This window comes from Carassius gibelio, chromosome B12, assembly GCF_023724105.1.
Source record: "Carassius gibelio isolate Cgi1373 ecotype wild population from Czech Republic chromosome B12, carGib1.2-hapl.c, whole genome shotgun sequence".
NCBI classification, from domain to species: Eukaryota; Metazoa; Chordata; class Actinopteri; order Cypriniformes; family Cyprinidae; genus Carassius; species Carassius gibelio.
Genome location: NC_068407.1, coordinates 4,296,884 through 4,316,838, shown reverse-complemented (window position 1 = coordinate 4,316,838; position 19,955 = coordinate 4,296,884). Strand labels below are relative to the sequence as shown.

The window sequence follows — 19,955 nt, the reverse complement described above, 5'->3', positions numbered from 1 at the left end:
ATTACCTGTGGTACGCATAGTTGCTGCATGTGGTATGGACTTCAGTATACTTCTAAATGCAGGTCATTATTAGTGACTGCAAAGGTTTGTGGTACAGGATTTTAGTTTTTCTAAAATAGTACTAAAATAAATCCAGTACTGCACATTTTGGAGGTCTAACTGATTTATATCTTAAGCTCATTACTAAAGGCTCTAAAACCTGAAATTGGTGTGTCAGATAAAGGTGACATCTAAAATGTGCAGTTCTGGGGAAGGTTCTCCAGGATTGACAAGCACTGCTGTACAGTGTCTCCATGAGAAAGAGGTAAAAGAGAGCTGGCTGGCACATTTCTCACATATAGGGGAAAATGGGGCAAGAGGCACATATTTTTTTCGAATTAGGAACTGAATAGACATTTGTTTTACTGTTAAATGATGCTGTACATGCTTGATTAATCTGCATATATTAAGATTTATAATCAAACGCAAGCTGTTCTTGCTTCATGTTCCTTTTAAACTGTATTTAAGCCAAATGAAATGACTACAGAAGCCTAGGTTAAATGTTACAGTCCCTCAGGCTCACTCTGTGTTTTTAAGGGTCTTTGGAGACAGTTCATTTCCAGCCTTTACACAGCAACTTAAAGAAACGCTCTTTACCTTGTGCTGACGCCAGATTTAGGAGCACCGACAGCAATATTACAATCCAACAGGGTCTCTTTCTGGCTTTCCTCGACTTCCCAAACATTGCCAGAGAGGCAGATGGAGAGATACTGAACGCGTTTGTCCGGCACGCCGGGTACATGTTGCTCCTCCACAGTCCAGTCACAGTTGTGCGCGTAATGTTCTGAAGTGTCTCTGGCGCGTCCTTTGCGAGGTCTTGTGTGACTCAGGAGACCAATCCTTCACATTTATATCTTGAACTTCAATAGGCTACTGTTAAACTCCTCTGTAGGTTTGAGTTTGTGAACAGTATGTTAAAACTTCAGTTTCAACAGTCCAGAGAACAGCAGACTGATAACAGACTTGTGTCCTTTCATTCACACTATCTACTCTCATGCATTCACGTAATAAATGTTTGATCAATAGCCTATTCCCAGTCCAGCGCGCAAACGCCTCTAGTTCGCGAACTGTTGATAACGGTCCCCAGGATATGATTAGAGGGGTGATAATTCGCTCATAATCAATGAAGCTGTGCTATTCTCATTATAGTAAACCAAAAGTTAGTTCTGTTCCTGGCGCGTTGTTATTCGTTATGCCCAAGACGAGTCTTTTGCAGTGAAGGACCTCCCGTTCACTGAGTCCGCCCAGACGCAGAATAAGCTTCGTTCGGTTTAAGTAACTTTCCAAGTCCCGTTGCAGTGCGCCACGGTGCCGCTTGGTCCAATCGAAGCATGCTGTGCGTAAAGCTCCGCTGTGTACGAGGGTGCGAAACGGTATTCGTGAGAGATCAAACTGTCATCGCTGAATGCCGCCCAGGAACCGGCCCGTTGCGCCGAAGATCTCCAGCATCATATAAGCAGCGGCTCAGAGAGAGCGGTGCGCGCGGAGGGGGCTGACGCACGGTGCCACCGCGCGGCGAGCTCCAATAAGACACGCAGCAAGACAGACGGGCGCTCGCTGCTGAATGCACTGGAATGAAGAGCCAGACAGTAATTCTGAACGGATGAACGGTCGCAACGACCTTTCAACAATGTCTCCATCACTCTATGGAACAGCGATTAGTGGCTAAACTAACATGTCTGTCTGGCCAAGCTTCTTCTGTTGTTCGCAGAGCTGACAAGTGATGGGTATCGACATTTAATTGACTGAATTGAATAGACACGACCTTTGGAGATTCCGGAACATCTAGCACATTCATGAGATATTACCCATTTAATTGCATTTCTGGTCACATTTCCGGAGGTCTCAGTTTTATTTTGACCCTTGTGCTTCTTTCAGAATTATAATCCTTCGCATATAATCTAATGAGAAAATCTATCTATCTATCTATCTATCTATCTATCTATCTATCTATCTATCTATCTATCTATCTATCTATCTATCTATCTATCTATCTATCTATCTATCTATCTATCTATCTATCTATCTATCTATATCCCTCTGTGCATCTGTTTGACCTTCTGTCTGATTGTATCTGCCCATCAGTCAGATTTTTGTTCCTTTATTTTTCCCCAGCACTCTATTCGCGTCAGTCCTTCCATACAAATAAGTATTGTGATGATTGCAAATTTACATTTAATTGTTTATTTTTTTTAATATCTATTATGGCATTGCTGAAATTGTTGGCTTCTCGTGATTAAGCTTTTGTGTTTGTGTTCTTCCTGAACTGGTTTCCTAATTTGGGGACACTATAATCAGCTAAATGAATAATACAGCACAATAATATTTTAATAATGTAATGGATTACAGAGATAAAAGAGCGAATAAATCCAATTCAAAACAGGATGATGTACAAAAGACATTCAATTTGATTATTATTAATTATTAATAATATAATCCCCCCCCCATCCCCATTGGCAAAATAAATGTAACACATACAAAATACTTTCTCAAGAACATTTACATTTTAAAAAAGATGTTAAAATCATAAAAGATCATATTTCTCAGAGCAGAAGACAAGGGAGAAAAATGGAGAAAGACGAAATAGACTTTAAAAGAGAATGTAAAGATGTGTTTTGTACATCAGTCAAAGAAATCATTTGGGGCATATTGAGATCATGTCTGAGTTTTGCACTTTTGATCCAGTGAAGAAATACAAAGAGCCTGCATGCAGCAAAACACACCTACGCACGCTCTGGGTTGGTATGCATGCACACACACACATGCACGAATGCAAACACATGCACATCTATATGTAAGGATTTGCTGTAGGATCTGTAGCACTTCACCAGAGTTGAGGTCAGATCGCAGAAGAAGCCAACATCAGACTACTTTACAGGTCTGATTTCTCCTGCGAAGCCTGTTCGCCCACACACACAACACACATACAAACATACTTCAAAGACTATTGATCTTCTCTGGCCTGCGGGAAAAACAACTTCCACATCAAGTAGCGCTCCTTTGGGTTAATCATACATGTCAGAGGGCCAAAGCTAATATGTGAATAAACCTGTAAAGCACCTTCATGGCGAGATACGGAGGTCTGGGAGTGGACTAAGAACAAGCAAGCGCTGGGAAAATCTGTATCTGGGTCTTCAGCTCTCGCACACTAGTGGTGAATCAGGGCTTCTGAACAACGACAACAACAAAAAGACCATTTGATCTTGAAAATCACAGCTCGATATGACAACAATGCTTCCCTCCACCACTGCATCTTTATTTCAATAACAAATTAGATCTGGGAAAGGGAATACCGACTTAATGTTATATTATTAAAACAACAATAATTTGCATATTTACATATTATTATTATTAGTAGTAGTAGTAGTAGTAGTAGTAGTATTAATGTATTATTAATGTATTATCATGATTATTATTATAATTTTAATTTAATTTAAATTTCATTTAATTTAATTAATAATGACATTTATTGATTCTTTTATTTAGATGATTAAATTATAATTTTATTTAAAACATTAATATAAATAATAACTTTATTTTTTTTTTCAATTTATTAATATAAATGAATACAACTATTATTATTATTATTATTATTATTATTATTATTATTATTATTATTATTATTATTATTATATTTAATGTATACATGGTTTATTAATTGTATCAATACAATTATTATTTAATAATATACATTATATTTTGGAGTATATAGCCTACATAGTCAACATCATACATCCTAACTGAAATATAACTTCATAAGTGGCTCATATGAAATGCTTTTTTAGGCAGTTCTCATGAGAATTGCAAAAGAAACTCATCTTTATTGATTTTAATAAAGCGTGATGTTGACACGATCCTATCCTTATGAAATTATATTCTTATAAGCATACAAATATGTAGCACTCTCTGTTATTGGTAAAAAAAAATTAGTTATTCACTATTTTTCAACATTGAATGAATAAAATGTATAAATGACATTTCTCTTGCTTTGTCTGCCAACTTGAATGGATGTCTCTCTCTCTCTCTCTCTCTCTCACTCACTCACTGAACTTGTCACAATGCATTATAGGTTTTGCTTCAATGAGGTAAGCAAGCCTATGCTGTTCTCACTTTATCAAGAGGAACAGACTAATGTAAGAAAAGTACTGCTTTAGAATTTACCTCTAAATGGGATCTCTCACAGAATGGAACCTTTATGCAATATGAACGACATCAGAGAGAAACAGAGAGAGAGAGGGAGCTGTGGTCTGGAACACTGCTACTTTTGGAGAGACTGCCAGAGCATTCACTATCACAGAGACATGCAGTGCTGCAGGTTATGGGCTCGAATTAGAAGATTGTGAAATAACTTGCATTAAACAGTTTTAGTTTTTCTTCCACTCATAAAAATGCTATTACTGAAAGATCTAAGAGATTAGATTTAAACTAAATTGTGATGAATGATGACAGTGTTGTCTGTACAGATGCTTATAGTGGAATGTAACTTTTCATGCATGATCATAAATGATGAATTTTGCAAGGTTTATTGACCTGAAATGAATCAACATTGAACTTACATAAGCTGAAAAGCGACACTATTGTCTTCTGTAGAGCTGTTATAACTGAATTCAGTTTTAAGTTAAATTTTAAGCTTCAGAATGAAGTTTGCATTACTGCTTCTGTTATTTGACTTAACTTGATTAGAGTGACAGATCAAATAAGGTCATTGTTATGTGGCTGTCAGGACATTAATATATGATTTCTAAGACATTTCGTGTGTTTTAGCACTGAAATATGGTGGCTGGGGTACTGGGAGATTTCCAGATGATTTTTGACTGACTAAAGTCTTAAGTCTCGATGCTGCATGTCTCAGGTCACTCCTTCAATGCAAGCTTGTTGAACAGTTCACCAGATGAAAAGACAGTAGTCAACATTTGAAGTGAATCAAAATTAGTTTTGGAGTCATCTACTTTTACTTTTTATACCATACAATATAAAATGGTGTTTTATAAGACAGGTAGGATTACGTTTACTGCACTTCTCATTTATTTATGTGAACATTGAATTGACTGTTGCACAACTCTGGCAGAAATTTAGCGACGTCAAGACTGTAATGTGATTGGTTATCAAGGCACATGCGATCCAAGTTGGCCATTATGCTTTCTCCATTGCTAGAGACATGGACCATAGTCCAAATAATAAGACCATTTCTGCACATTTCTTATGTACATTCAAATATCTCAAGCAAAAAAATAGCAATAGTTTTGAATACCATACCTACTAATAAACAAACCAAACTATATATATATATATATATATATATATATATATATATATATATATATATATATATATATGTATATATATATATATATATATATATATATATGTATATATATATATATATATATATATATATATATATATAATAGGAATGTACCCATGATTTTTGACAAATGGTATGGTATTCATGTTCATATTTACTTTTAATGTCTTAACAGTAACTAATTGACATGCTGTGCTAGCCTCTATAGATCATCTTTGGATGCTGTGATTTGTTCAGTTAAAGAAGATGTATTCTTAAAGTCTTTATCAAACTCTAATTCTCCACCTAACCTTTGATATTCAGTGCTGAGACACAGCAGGTTTGAACGAGGAGAGATGCTTGTTGAGGATTCCTGCACAGCTGCTGGAGTCTTACAGGGTTTTCAGGTGTGTTGGACTGACAGGTACTAGAGCTCTAAATAATGCAGGTGACAGCGACTGTGAAGGAGATACACAGAAACCGAGGAAGCTAGACAGACAGAGAGATTTGGCGAATGTTACTTTAATGCATTGCAGTATTATGATACTTCCTAATAAAAGTTACATTTACAGTATATTTAATCATTAAGCAGATGCTTTCATTCAAGGAGACTTGCAAATTAGGAAAAACAGAAACAATTTATCATACACGAGTCAACAATATTTCCAGTACTCCAATAATGCACAACAGTAGGGCTCCAGAAGTAAAAATCCCATTAATTTTCCATTTTTTCCCCCAATAATAACGTTAACATTACATAGACAGATAAATGTATTATGGAGCTCAGAGAGTAATGATATATGCTTTTATAAATGCCTTACGTCAGTAGAATTTTGATACTGTTGAAATAAATAAACAACTGAATTAATTAATGAATTAATGTCTTGTACAATTCTACAATTATTATTATTATTTAAAATTTTATGACTGTTCCAGGTAAAGAAAGAAAGAAAGAAAGAAAGAAAGAAAGAAAGAAAGAAAGAAAGAAAGAAAGAAAGAAATCAATCAATCAATCAATCAATCAATCAATCAATCAATCAATTACTTCGTTAATGTCAGATTACATTAAATGGTGTCTTTCATAGCTACATGAAGAATAATTATTTTTCATAGTTTATTTTCGAGTTCAAATCAAAGATTGCAAACTGGTTATTCATAATTAGATCAAGTTGGATTGACTCTTAATCTTGATTTTTAATCAGGCCTGATAGAAACTGGATGGTAACTAGACCTTATACATTTTACATTTTATATGTTATATCATCAATTAAATTTTTCATCTTCAGGTCTTTATTGGTAAAAAAATAAAAAATAAATAATAATAATAATAATAATAAAAACCTTAAGAAAGTAAGTATTTTAACTGTAAAGTCTGGCCAGTAAAGTTTCTTTAAACTGAACTGAACTCAGAAGAAAAGAGAAGGCAACGCATCAGCAAGTTTCTGATGCCAGAGCCAGTGTCATCATACTGTCACACTTTTGGAAGAGTAAACAAAGTGAAAAAGGAAAAGAAAGGATGAGAGAGGGGAGAAGAGAGAGCCCTCAAATCCCAGCAGGTACACACAGTGACATTAATAGGTTGAAAGACAGGCTAATTAATGTAAGAGGCTTTAATCATTGCCATTATGACAGATGGAGACAGGCTCAAAAGCCAGTGGATTCTGCAAGAAGAAAATTTGTTTTAAAATGAGACTTTCAGAAAAATAGAAGGAGGAAAACAGTTGCGTTTTTAGAGCCAGGATGGGGTGAATATTAGTTTGAGATTTCTTTCAAAAGAATTAAAAGCACGACTTAAGCCAAGGTCTCAAGCTGGTAAATTCAGTGTAGAAGTGAGTTAAACATTCTTTGAGTTTTCTCATTCACTCTTAAACATTTTTATAATTTATACTGTATGCAAACGAAAAGGGTCATGGGTCTATACACAATTTCGCTGAACGAAGGTGTTTCAGTACATCTAAAACTCAAATGTTGTACATATACTTCCTTTTTCTCAGTATCTGTCTCTGAAAAAAAAAAAATTAAAAATAAAATGAGTGTGTGAAAACGGGGTGCAAGTCGTGGCAGTCTGATACTATTACACCTTGGTGGCATCAGCCTATTGAGCACAGAGTCTAAGAGTGAGAGGTTATGGTTAGGCCAGAAAGTTTCAAGATAAAAGGAAGCCAGAGTCTGGCTGTGTTCAAGTGTTATTGTGGTTTTCCAGGCCACTGCCACTGCACAAAACTCATCTTTCATTTCAGAGAGCAAGGAACTCCAGGTAGAGATGGAATTAAATTGAATCTTTCGATGACTCAGTTGAACTAATTCCCAAACCACTTGAAAATGGATAAAAAAAATGCTTTATTCTAAAACATTGGATATATATATATATATATATATATATATATATATATATATATATATATATATATATATATATATATATATATATATACATATATATATATATATATATATATATATATATATATATATATATATATATATATTTTTTTTTTTTTTTTTTTTTTTTTTTTAAGGCATTTTGAAGAAAACAAGTCACCCCCCCAAAAAACAAAGAAAAAAAAATCAAATTTTCACCCTTATTCAGGTCATTCAAAATGTAGATGAGTATGTTCTCCATCAAAACACATTTGTAGAAATTTTTAATTACATACAGAAACTGCATTTTGACCAATAGGAAGTCCTCGCTTTCCCGTGCTTTGTGACAAAGTACAAAATGTCTTCTTCCTGCCCTCTAACAGGTGTCTGGCTGTTGTCCTGGTATCTTTATCTGATGGCATTGGAAAGTTTGCTTATGTTAGTCCACCAAGATCCAATTAAAATGTAGGAAATATTTGTCCACTATTCTTTTCAGAGAGGGGCCCCGCCATTATCTGGGCCCTGGAATGTGCTGTCCACTATAAGTAATATAAACAAATGTACCCATTACAGTATACTAAGTTTTTTACAAATATAGGGTATATTATACTATAATACACTACAGTTAAATCTAGGAAAAAACTTAAATATACGACATTATTTATTACAGTTTATCAGTTCAATGTAGTTAACAATAAAGCATGCTGTTGCGCTAATTAACAAAGTGTTGTAAATACCATAATATGTACAGTAAAATAAACTTTACTACAGTATGGTTCAGAAACACTATATTATTTACTATAAATTACCATATTATTATTATTCTTTTTTTTTACTGTGAGTTTAGTCTGAATAAACATTTTGAAGTTAAAAACATCTTAATGGACTTAATATTAATTTTCGCTTCACAATTAACATCCATAATTAATGGATGGACGTGAGTCATGTGGATTACTTGTGGATTATTGTATTGTTTTTAGCAGCCTTTTGGACTCTTATTCTAATGGCATTCTGGACTCTCATTCTGGGGAGCAAGTGATGTAATGATAAATACAATAGTAAACTCATTTGCACCTTGGATAGCTTGATGGCATCATCATTTCATTTTTGAGTGAATTATTCCATCTCAATGTAAAGGTTTCTAGAAGTTGCAATGTGAAACCTTAATTTTGATTTATTTATTTGTATTTATTTATTTTATTTTTTAATACAAAGGTTCGCAAAGGTGATGTTCTGTAAATATTACCAAAACTTGAGGATATTTCAACTTTTGCTCAAACATGATTTGATCAGTGTGAATTTGAGACAGCTGTGCTTTTGGAAATCCATTAGCTATATTTCTACTTTACTTCAAACTGATACAGCAGTTTTCTCAAAACGAACCGTGCATATACTGAATAAGCTTTACGACAGGAATAGATTAAATTTGAAATATATTAAAATAGAAATAGATTTTTTCCCCCACAGACACAATAATATTCTTCAGAACACACAAATCAATAGTTTGATACACTCACTGAAAGCTGACTAATCATGCCCCTACAAAATGCTTTTACAATAAATCAAAAAGACCTGAAGCATGCATGCACAATATCCATTATGAACAAAAGCACAAAATCATGACATATTTTATTACTGTGATTGTGTGCTATTTTCTCTTTGTAGCTCACAAGGTTTGGCTGCGTAATAACTACCCAGAATCCTATTCATCGCAAGGACGACAGCTTACAAAAATAATCCCTGGCTCCATTGTTCTGTGACTTTCTGACTCAGTCACCCATCCAGCGATGTTATAGAGCTGTGATTGCACTCCACAGTCCTTCACATGCCTGCCACTACACCATGGAAGTGATAACCAAAGCTTTTCACCTTTCTTCCAAACACAGAAGCCAACTGCTGCGTCAGAGGGCACGCTATGAGCACTATAAGAGAGAAAGACAGTGGAGAGTGAACGGACAAGCATAAGGTCTCTGATTGACAGCAACTGGATAGTCATGGCACCTTTATTCGGTTGGCGTGATTTTGCCAAGGAAGACATGTTCCTGGATCAACATCTTCTGATGATCCTGGATCAACATTATTGTCCAAAAAAATAGTCTTAACCCAATCCCTACCCCTAAACCTAACCTTACATATAATTTATTCCAAAAATCAGTTGGAAATGATAACTGATTAAAAAGGGTGTAGAAGCATTGAACTCTGGTTGTACGGTTTCAATGCGATTGCTAAAAATTATCTCAATTTCACAGTAGTCACTTGTATTATGAGAAGTATTGAAAACTTTTTTAGAATTGTGTTCTGCTGAGGAAGGGGTGTGTTCCATTTTAAAATGATATAATAATCTATAGTTAGAATGATACACTGAACAATTGGTAATCAGAACAACAGAACAATAGAACAATTGATCAGTTAGAATGACAGAATGATAGAACCATCAATATTTAAAATACTAGATCAATCAATATTTAGAACGATAGATAGAACAATCGATATTTAAAATGAAAAAAAAATCGATATTTAGAATAATAGAACAATCAATTGTTAGAAAGATGCATAGAACAATTGTCAAGCAATAGTTAAAAAAAAAAATTACATTTAAAATGATAAAACAACTGATAGGCAGATCAATAGAATGATAGAACAAATGATAGAATAAATGATAGGTCACCCAAAGAATGATGATGATTTGGACACACACACTTAGACACACTGAATGAACTAGCATCAAGCACCTGAGCCACTGTGAAGCGGCTCTCAGTTAATCCAAAGGAATTTCGCACTTTTATTTGCACAAAAAGGGGAAAATTAATATTAATCTCCTCTTAAGCCAAAATGGAGCATGCTATTTAATAAATGATTAAACTGGAGGCAAAGAGCCACGTCCGACCGCTCAAGACCTGTCACTTGGCGTTGAACACACACATTCTGTAATTCCTCAACTGTGTTGGGGCAGTAACCTAATCCTGAGTCGATGGTCTCCTCTAACCCCTGTGGACTTGGAGATTAAAATAGAGTGACCTGTAAATATACCCACATCCGAACAAAAGTACACAGAAATCCGTACACACACAGAGAAGCCAAAAGCAGCCAGCATTGCTGTGCGACTCAAAACAGATGCTCAAAAGCCCAGTGGTAATTGAATAGAATAGTAAACCTGCTGGACACCAACATCAAACAGTTCACTGATGTGTCTCCACCTCTTGATTCCAATGGAGGTTGGAGAAAAAGCAAGTGGGAGAGTTAGCAAAGAAGCCTGCAAGCCCTTACAGTTAAGTTCTGGCCCTCACACAATCCTAGTTCAATGGCTTTTCCCTGGCAACAACCAATTTTCACAATTCCAAATGAAGAATGGTGGGTTCAAATGGCACTTTGCAGTAACTGAGGTTGTGCACCACATGTAAAAACAGCTGAAAACAAACTTCAGAAGAGCATTTGACTGGCCTGAGTCACCTTTATGGGCCTTTAGAATTTATGAGAATCATCTGAAGCTGGATTTCGGAACATCTGCAGTATAATCAGTAATTTAGTGATCATTGCTGAATTAATTCATCAAGCATCTACCTATTCAAACATACCAATTATGTAAGAGTGGCTTTGACAGAATGACAGGGAAAATGACAATTGAACAAGGCCAATTAAAAGTTGGTAATTATAATGAGCTCATCTGCATAAAAACTTATGCAAAGCTTCTGCATATTTGATTATCAAGTTAATTCATATGTTTTTGAAAACACAAACACTCTCGCAGATGTGGGAAACAGATGTGAGAATGCTTTTTAAATATATACAGCCTTGGATATATATCTAGTGTCATTTATCTTTTTGAAGAACACATAACATTCTGCTGTGCTTGTGTTATAGATTAAACATAGCTCATTTTTCTCAACATCCTGTCAATCCATCTCATAGTTTGTGAGGATGTTGTAAACCATGTTAAATTTGGTGCCTACAAAATAAATAATAGTAATACAATTGTATATCGGAATAATAATTCCAATTAAAAAAACTGAAGTGATCTATTCATATACATAGCGATTTAATTATGTATAGAATGTTTTTTTTTTTTTTATATAATAATAAATAAATAAATAAATCTGTATTATAATTGAGCACAGAAAATGTTTATGACACAAGCCGAAGAATCAAGGAAGTGAAAGAGATGTGAAGAGAACCCAGAGAATTCATTGGTTGTGCATCCACTTCCATGTTGTTTTGTGACTGTTGAATTACAATATATATTTACAAATTATACTCTTCACATGATTGTGTGATTTCATTTATTGCCATCATTAATTATGTTCTCCACTTACCTAGAAACTGATCCATTGTTCCAGCTTAAGTTGTGGGCATTTGTTGCAACAGCATGTTTAATAAGTTGGAACATTCTGTCAGCTTTCGTTTCATGAAATACACTACTTGTATGAAAACAGAGTGCAGTGCCAAAGTTCAAATCAACATAAATAATTAACTTCTATGGGTGAAATAGCATGTCAAGTTTTATGAAACCCTTTTTATTCGGTTCATTTGCAACATAAAAATATAGGAGTTTGGATGAGTTGCTATGGACACATTCTGATACACTGCTCCATATATATATATATATATATATATATATATTTACTCTGCTTTCTAGTGCTCAGAGGAACAGCTAACCAAAAAATGTCAATACACTGACAAAGACACACAAAAAATTGTATTTGTAAGAATAACAGAAATCACAGTAATCACTGTAATACTTCCTCCAGTGTAAAAGTGTTATCCTCTCGAACTAAAATTCGGCAACATGTTTTAAAAATGTCCAATATTATGGTAGAGGACTCTCCCATAAATTAAAAAAAAAAAAAAATTCTTAATGAACTTATGAATTACTGTGATTTTTTTATCAGCTGTTTGCACCCATTCACTTCAGGGGATCCACTGGTGAGCAAGATATTTCTACTAATTTGTTCAGATGAAGAAACAAACTTATCTCAGACATCCTGGAGGGTGAGAAAGTTTTTTTTAGGTGAACTATTCCTTTAATCTCATGCAAATGTGTTATTTATCACATTCTAAGACAGAATGCAGTACTAAATAGTACTCCAGATTTGAACTTCAGACCTGCTTTTACATTAAACCTAGGGTGTAATGAATTGAATTGGAAGGCTATATTCTAGCTTTACTCAATGCAATGGTATGCATCATAGAAACACTGCATGCATCTGGGACTTAAATTTCTGGCTTTTCTTAACAGTATTGTATTGCATGGCTTCTATAGCGCAAAAGTAAAATGGATCCATTTAAGATAATTTTATGGTCCCTTTGTGTCCTTTTTGAAGCTTCAATACCTGTTCACAGTAAGTGCATAAAAATAAAAAAATAAAAATCATACTTCTTTGTAATGACTAGAGGGTGATTTTAGATTGGACAACCTATTTATTGAAATCAGTACTATGAAAATAGCACTGAATACTGGGTCCCACTTTATATTAAGTGGCCTTAACTACCATATAGTTACATCAAAAATAGGTACAATGTACTTATTTGTGTTCATGTTGTACTGCAAAACATGTTTGGTTGTATGGGTGGGTTAAGGGATAAGGGATGGGACAATGGTGTTATTTTATATGTAATTACAGAAATGAATTACAGATAAATACATGCAGGTATTTTTTAATATAAGTACAATGTAAAAGCATATATATAGACAACAAGTGCATTATATCAATATAAATAGTGACCAAATATAGTCTTAAAATGATGATTATACCCCAAAATGAAAATTCTGTCATTTACTCACTCTCATGTCTTTATATCATCACTCTTATATCATCAAAGATGATATTTTGAAGAATATTTTAACCATTGTTCTGCATAAAATTATTTTATGGACAAAACAATTTCCACTGCATAAAACGGGACAGTTGTGAAGTTCTTAAGAAAGGGGGTTGCGGGGGCTGAATTTGAATTTGAACCAGTGTGAACAAAGAATCACTGTCACTTTAACAGCCTTTCAAATACAACCAGCCGGTTTCTTGTGACTGACACCACTGGCTGTGTTGAATGACTACAGTTGAGCGACAACAAGCAGCAGTTCTCCTTGTAAGGACTCAATTACATCCATTTAGGTTAGTAACATGAGCTTTAACACCCGGCATGTGGTGAGAAGTTTAGACAGGATTTTGACAGACACCATTTCCTATGCTTTTTGCCCCCTCTCTTTACAAGAAACTAGCAGATATTTAGTGGATTTGTAGGTCCAGGCAGATGCTGTTGTCATGTTATTGGCCCGGTGAGGTCAGCGGCAGGCAGGCAATTGTTGGGGATTTCCAGTGTTTGTGCGGTGAGGCTGGGCAAATCCAGATGTCTTTACAGAACACATGTATGGCTAAGGCAAAAAGTGAAAAGCTTCACAGCTCACAATCTCCACTTCTCCTCCCCCGGTAAACAGAGGACCAGCTGATGAGCAATCATTCCACTCAGAGTTATTTTCTCCAGCATTTTTCATCCTGTAACCATCCCCCACACCGAATGTAGTTATTTTCCACCTACACATCACACGTCTTCAAAAGCCTTTTTAAAATTTCTTCAATTGCAGTGTGAGTGTGCATGCAGCTGTAAATCTTTATGTTATCCCATGATGGTGCGTAATATGTTATCCAATAGCTCCAATAACATAATGAAAACAAATAAGCAGATCAATAATAATGACAAAAGAAAGTATTTACTATTTTGGGAACGATCATCATTTGGCAAATCTGGAATTGTAAAAATAGTAAATTTTTTAAATTGATTTCTTGTTTATTTTTTGAATTAAATTAATATGTATACATCAAAATAAAAGACTACTTTGGAACGGTTGTGAAAGAAAAATTGCAAAATTATTGGTAACTTTAAAGACTGCCCTTTCCATTGCGATAAATCAATTTGCTGTAACTCTTTTTTGAATAGGATAAAATGATAGGGAGACAAAAAAATTATTAAATAAATAATTAAATGATAATAAAATAAAATAATAATAATAATAATAATATATAACATACAACAATGATGAACAGATGAAACAACTATTTATTTTTAACTGCTTCCAGTATATGGCCAGTAAGAGACTATAAATCATTACGCCATCTAGTTAAAGAATAGCACATGCATTAAGTATACATTAACTGTCTCTTTAATCCAGCACATATGGACACTGCTGAATCAATATCATTTTAACTAGGACAGTGTCGATCTTTCAATGAAACGATGGCCCTCGGGGGATGTGAAGAGATTCATCCTGATATGAAAAGTTAAATGTTCCCATGAGAGGAGTTTCACTCGTCTGCTTTAATATGAATTATACGAACATTAAAGGCTGTTGCAAAGAAGCGGTGAATGAGAGTAACTATAGAGCCACATGGATATTCATAGACGAGGCCCTTGAGATTTTATGCTGTGTGTGTTAAACACATCACATCTCGTAGAAACCAGTAATTTTGGCTTTATGAGGAATTTAGCCCAACACTATACTACAAGAAATTAAAAGGCAAGAGTTGTCCTCAGGTTGTCCGTTTTGATGAAAGAAACTTGTTTTACTGATGTGTGAATTTCTGGCCCAACCAACAGTGTGAGAATGTGTTTGTCTGAAAAATAGAAAACGGGTGGAGGGTGTTTTGGGAAACCAGTTTTTTTTAGTCAAAAGTAACTAGTGGTGCATGCTGAGGGGTTCAGGACTCGAACCCCTTAACCTATAATCTGTGTCCTAATCAGGTGCAGTATAAAAGAAGCAAATTAGATGTGACATTACACAATAAATAAAACGCAACCAATTGGAAGTTATTTCTGCTTACACACTTTATATGCATGCAATGCATAAATGCATGCATGCATGAACGAATCTAGTTTCCAAATATAAGGACCACATGATCACTTAATACTCATTTGAATACCCTAGCAACCAAACATGGGGACCAACCAGAACTACAAGCAACTGCATACTGCATCATCGTTTGTGCTACTGATGTGAAATATCTCTCAAATCATGCAGATTGTTGAGAAGAGTGATGAACACACCGTATTATGTGATCAACTATACCTTTTGGTTGAACTCTTATCATTTTGGCTAGTAAATATTGACTAACAAAACCTTAGTGTGTGATTTGATGTGAATGATATATCAAAGCATGCTGATTATTGAGGATAGTGTTTTATATTACTTTTATAAGATTAGATGTACAACATTCACCTGGCAGATTTTGTAAAATACATAAAAAATCTCAGACTTATGAGATGATTTATGATATTGTGGTCACAAGACTAATTCCCCAAATATAAACCTCAATATCATCAACTTTAACTTGAGATTCACCCTACAAGGAACCAAGTGGGAAATGTTTAGACTCACATTTCCTTCAGAAATATACATATATTTAAAATCTAGTTATTTTTCCAATTCTGCGAGTGGCTTAGAAATGACACGCTTCACCTTTAAGTATATGCCAACTGTCCGTATCCGCTGAAGAAAGTTGGGTCTAATGTCTTCATGCTATCTAAAAAGAAAAACAGTTGCAATTTCTCATTTTCCACCTTTTTCCATGACATTCTACTTGACCTTCCCATAAGAGAAGTACACTAAATGTCACGAGGTCCCATCTTCACAAAGGAAACCTTTGACCATCCGCGCTCAGAGTCTGGGTGGAGCAGTGAACCTGGAGGAGAGAAGAAATGTGAGAAAGTGAGTCGTCACCAAGATCTTGATCTCGGCAGTCCGAGCGCTGTCTAATTACCGACTAAGGAAGGAGGATGTGTTTCCAATTCCCCTTTATCCATACATAAAGTTCCCAATTAGAGCTCCCGTTGGTTCAGAGTAGACAGCAGAGCTGGAGAGAGCCATGACGAAGCGTCCACCAGCAGGTGCAGCGTAGCTCACGGTAATTGACACACCGGCAGAGCGAAAAAAATAAAATAAAAACCTTCTCCATATTCCTTTCGAGCAGAGAGTCAAGCACCTGACAGCAAAATTCTAGTTTTTTCCTCTGTTCTATCACTCACGCTCTAGTTTTTTATCTGGCTCAGCTCTCCACTTCCTTGTATTAAAGACACGGCAGATGAGAGATGCTGGTGTTCTTTCTGGGAGTATTTAGCTGCACTAGTCTCCAAAGTTCTGATTATAAAATGAGCCCAAGAGCCGTGTCGCTCGACATTGCAAAACAACCCTGCGAGTGAATACATCTTTCAGTCCATTTTTAAGTGAATTTCTGCCTGCGATGTGCAGGCATACGACCACATATTCTCTGATTTTTTTCACTGGTCATGGTTGGTTGCACCAATGAGCTGATTTTCATTGATCCAAATTACCTGTCGGGTAGCCAGCAGATAGGGAAATATGAAGGCATAAAATCTGAGTCATTTCAGTTCATTTTCTATATTCTGTCTCTGGCAAAAGATCAGGCTATAGGACCAATCTGCTTGAAATTGATTTTCCCTCTCCCAAGTATCAAAGATCAGACATATCAGGCTAGTATGGAGCTACTTCTTTATGCATTTCAATAATTCATGGTCTCGAGGGAAATGATTTCAGTGAAAGAGTTTTTCAATTACATTGTGGCCGCGCAGGGATTTTTTTTTTTCTTTTTTTTTTTTTCTCCATGCTTACTTGTACAAAGCTCAGGAATAGATGGCTACAACCAGATATTGCTTTGAAATCTCTTCCTATCATAATGTAAAGGTGAATTTCAAAATATACTTATAAATATGTAGAAAAGAAATTGGAATCATATACCCGGTGGGAGTGTAAAAGATAGCATGAGTGAAAAAAAGAGGAAAGAGCAAAAGAGTAGAGAGAGGATTGAATGTATGCATTGTCAGACAAGCAGATTTTTCCCTGCTACATTTTTTTTTTTTTTTGATCAAACTGTTATTTTGTGGGAAAAGAGTGCCAAGACCAATACTGACATGGTTTGGTATGACACGAGGGTGAGTAAATGATGACTGAACATTCATATGTAGTTGCGCTATACCTTTAAGCTGAACTCAGTTATGCTTTGCGCTGGTGGGCAGCTGCAGCTGGTTACTCCTGTTCTGTTTCCTTGGAGATTATTCCAAAATTATGAATGTTGATGCAGTTTTCCCCTGGGAGAACGCAGCTGTGGTCTCCTGGGGTCCCCTCTTTCCATCACCCCTTAATTACTCCTGAGAAGTGCTCAAATTTAGTGATTAACTGCATCAAAAGAGTTTTAATGAGAATTCATGTTTAATCATGCATGTTTTGTCTGGAAAACCACATGTTGTTTCAGCCTTTATGTGCACGTGGGGGAAGTGTTAAGAAGCAGGTGCGTGAGAGGGTCATTTTTCGCTTTTTTATTTTTTATTTATTAACTTTTGAGAATTTATTATTTCCTGGTTGCTAATTCTGGAATTTCAATTTGGAAATTTAATAAGAGCCATGCTGCTTTCAGTTTAGAGCAAGCATGGAATAAAGTTAATGGCTTATGTTGCCAGACATCTTTTTTTTTTTTTTTGCAACCACATTTTTTTCATATTTCTCAATTATCTCTTCGAAAATGAAGGTTCTGTTTTCTGGAACAATTACGCACATCCACAGCATTCAAACACACACACACACACACACACACACACACACACATATACACAAGCAGAGACTGGAGAATAATTACATCTGAAATACGTATTATCATTCTCAATTTCATGCAGTCTTATTCTAAGCATGCATCTATTTCCAAATTGATTACAGTTCTCATTTTCATAAAATTAGTTTGAATATCTAAGAGAGAGGCTCTCTGCCAGCTGGGTGGGACAAATCTATGGTGCTCAAAGATATATTTATAACTTATAATAGCATCAGCGTGCATTATGTATAGATTCTGTGTATTTATTTGTGTGTGCTTCTAGAAAAAGTCTTTATGTTGACCTTTAAGAGATGTATAAGGGATTTGTACTTTTATTTTAGTTTAATTAGCATATTTTGCAAAAGAAAGATAATGATTTGGCATTTGCGCTCTGTATAAATTGTTAATCATTCATAATTATTTAATACATTTACGTTGATGAGGAAACAACTTGAGTTTATTTATTAATTTTATAAAGCCTTAATCATTTACAGGTATTAAATATAATGCATTGATAATTTGCTCACACTCAACTTTGAAAACTTAAATTTAATTAATTTTCACAGCACTGGCTGAATTTGACCTGGAGAGAAATTATTAAATTATTAAGCAAATAACCTATGTGATAGAGTGCATTCAGAGGTTAGCATAAAAATAATTATCTTGTTTATACCCTTTTTTGCTTTCTTAAGCAGAGATTAATTTCAATAAGAAAGTGACCATTTTTACCTAAGAAAGGTAATTAAATACGGTAGCTAAAATTATCAAATTGTTATTTAGCAGCTGATTTTATGTAAACTGGATTTATTGCATATCAAAATGATTTTCCTTTAAGCTTGTGTTTTTTATGTTTGCAACAAGGTTGTACTTTTGGGTCAAGTATTCCACAAAATAGGTCTGTGCCAGAAACTCATCCACTTATTTATACAAGCTTTCTGAAATATTTATGATCAGCAAGCATATGATACGATCAAAGTAACAGAGCTTCTGTCTAATCCTGATGCTAATTAGGAAGGGTCTTCATCCAATCCAGAAACAGAACAGAAGAACGAAGATCATTTAGAACAGAACAAGTACATCACTCTACTGTGAATTTTTGGGACCGTGTGAGAAAATGAAATGACTAAAGTCACAGAAAACCTGACATGACAGGCTACAACTGAAGCTCCTGGAAAACATACACAGACCTTCAGAGGATCTCCTCCCCAGCATCTGCTGAGAGCCCACAGCATGGGAGAATTCACAGATGTGACCTTTTTCATACAGTATCTCAGATGTTTCTCCCAGACAAATGGAGAGAAAACAGATACTTTTCCATAAGCCTTTATCATTCTACTTTACTGAAAAAAAGAGCCCAACAATCTCACATCTCTGCTATATTTTAAATAAAAAAAAAATATTTTTGCATATTTGCTAATATACTATAAAGTAATAGATCTCAAAATAAACAAAATATTGATAAAATAACAATATATTATACAAATTATATTAACAATAATACTTATACATTAATACATATTAAAATTAAAACCTGTAAATGTTAAATGTATTTATTTAATTAATTACATATGTACACATCTATTCTATTGTACTCTACTGTACTCTACAGGAAACAAAAACTTCCACACAAATGATCCCTGATCAATTTTTTTTTTTTTTTTAAGAATATAATATGCACATGA

General features: G+C 34.7%; 2 protein-coding genes across 7 annotated transcripts in view; one reads left to right on the top strand and one right to left on the bottom strand.

Moving 5' to 3' along the window:
- sdk2b (sidekick cell adhesion molecule 2b) overlaps nucleotides 1–1,496 on the bottom strand; it is a 273,590-nt gene extending 272,094 nt beyond the window's left edge. For all 6 annotated transcript variants that reach the window (XM_052571019.1, XM_052571022.1, XM_052571021.1 and 3 more), the window contains exon 1: nucleotides 637–1,496. In XM_052571019.1, coding sequence (XP_052426979.1) covers nucleotides 637–781 — 145 coding nt within the window. In that variant the 5' untranslated portion in view covers nucleotides 782–1,496. The remainder of the gene's footprint in view (nucleotides 1–636) is intronic.
- LOC127969218 (60S ribosomal protein L38) overlaps nucleotides 1–19,955 on the top strand; it is a 607,983-nt gene that overhangs the window by 408,339 nt on the left and 179,689 nt on the right. The window lies entirely within an intron of this gene.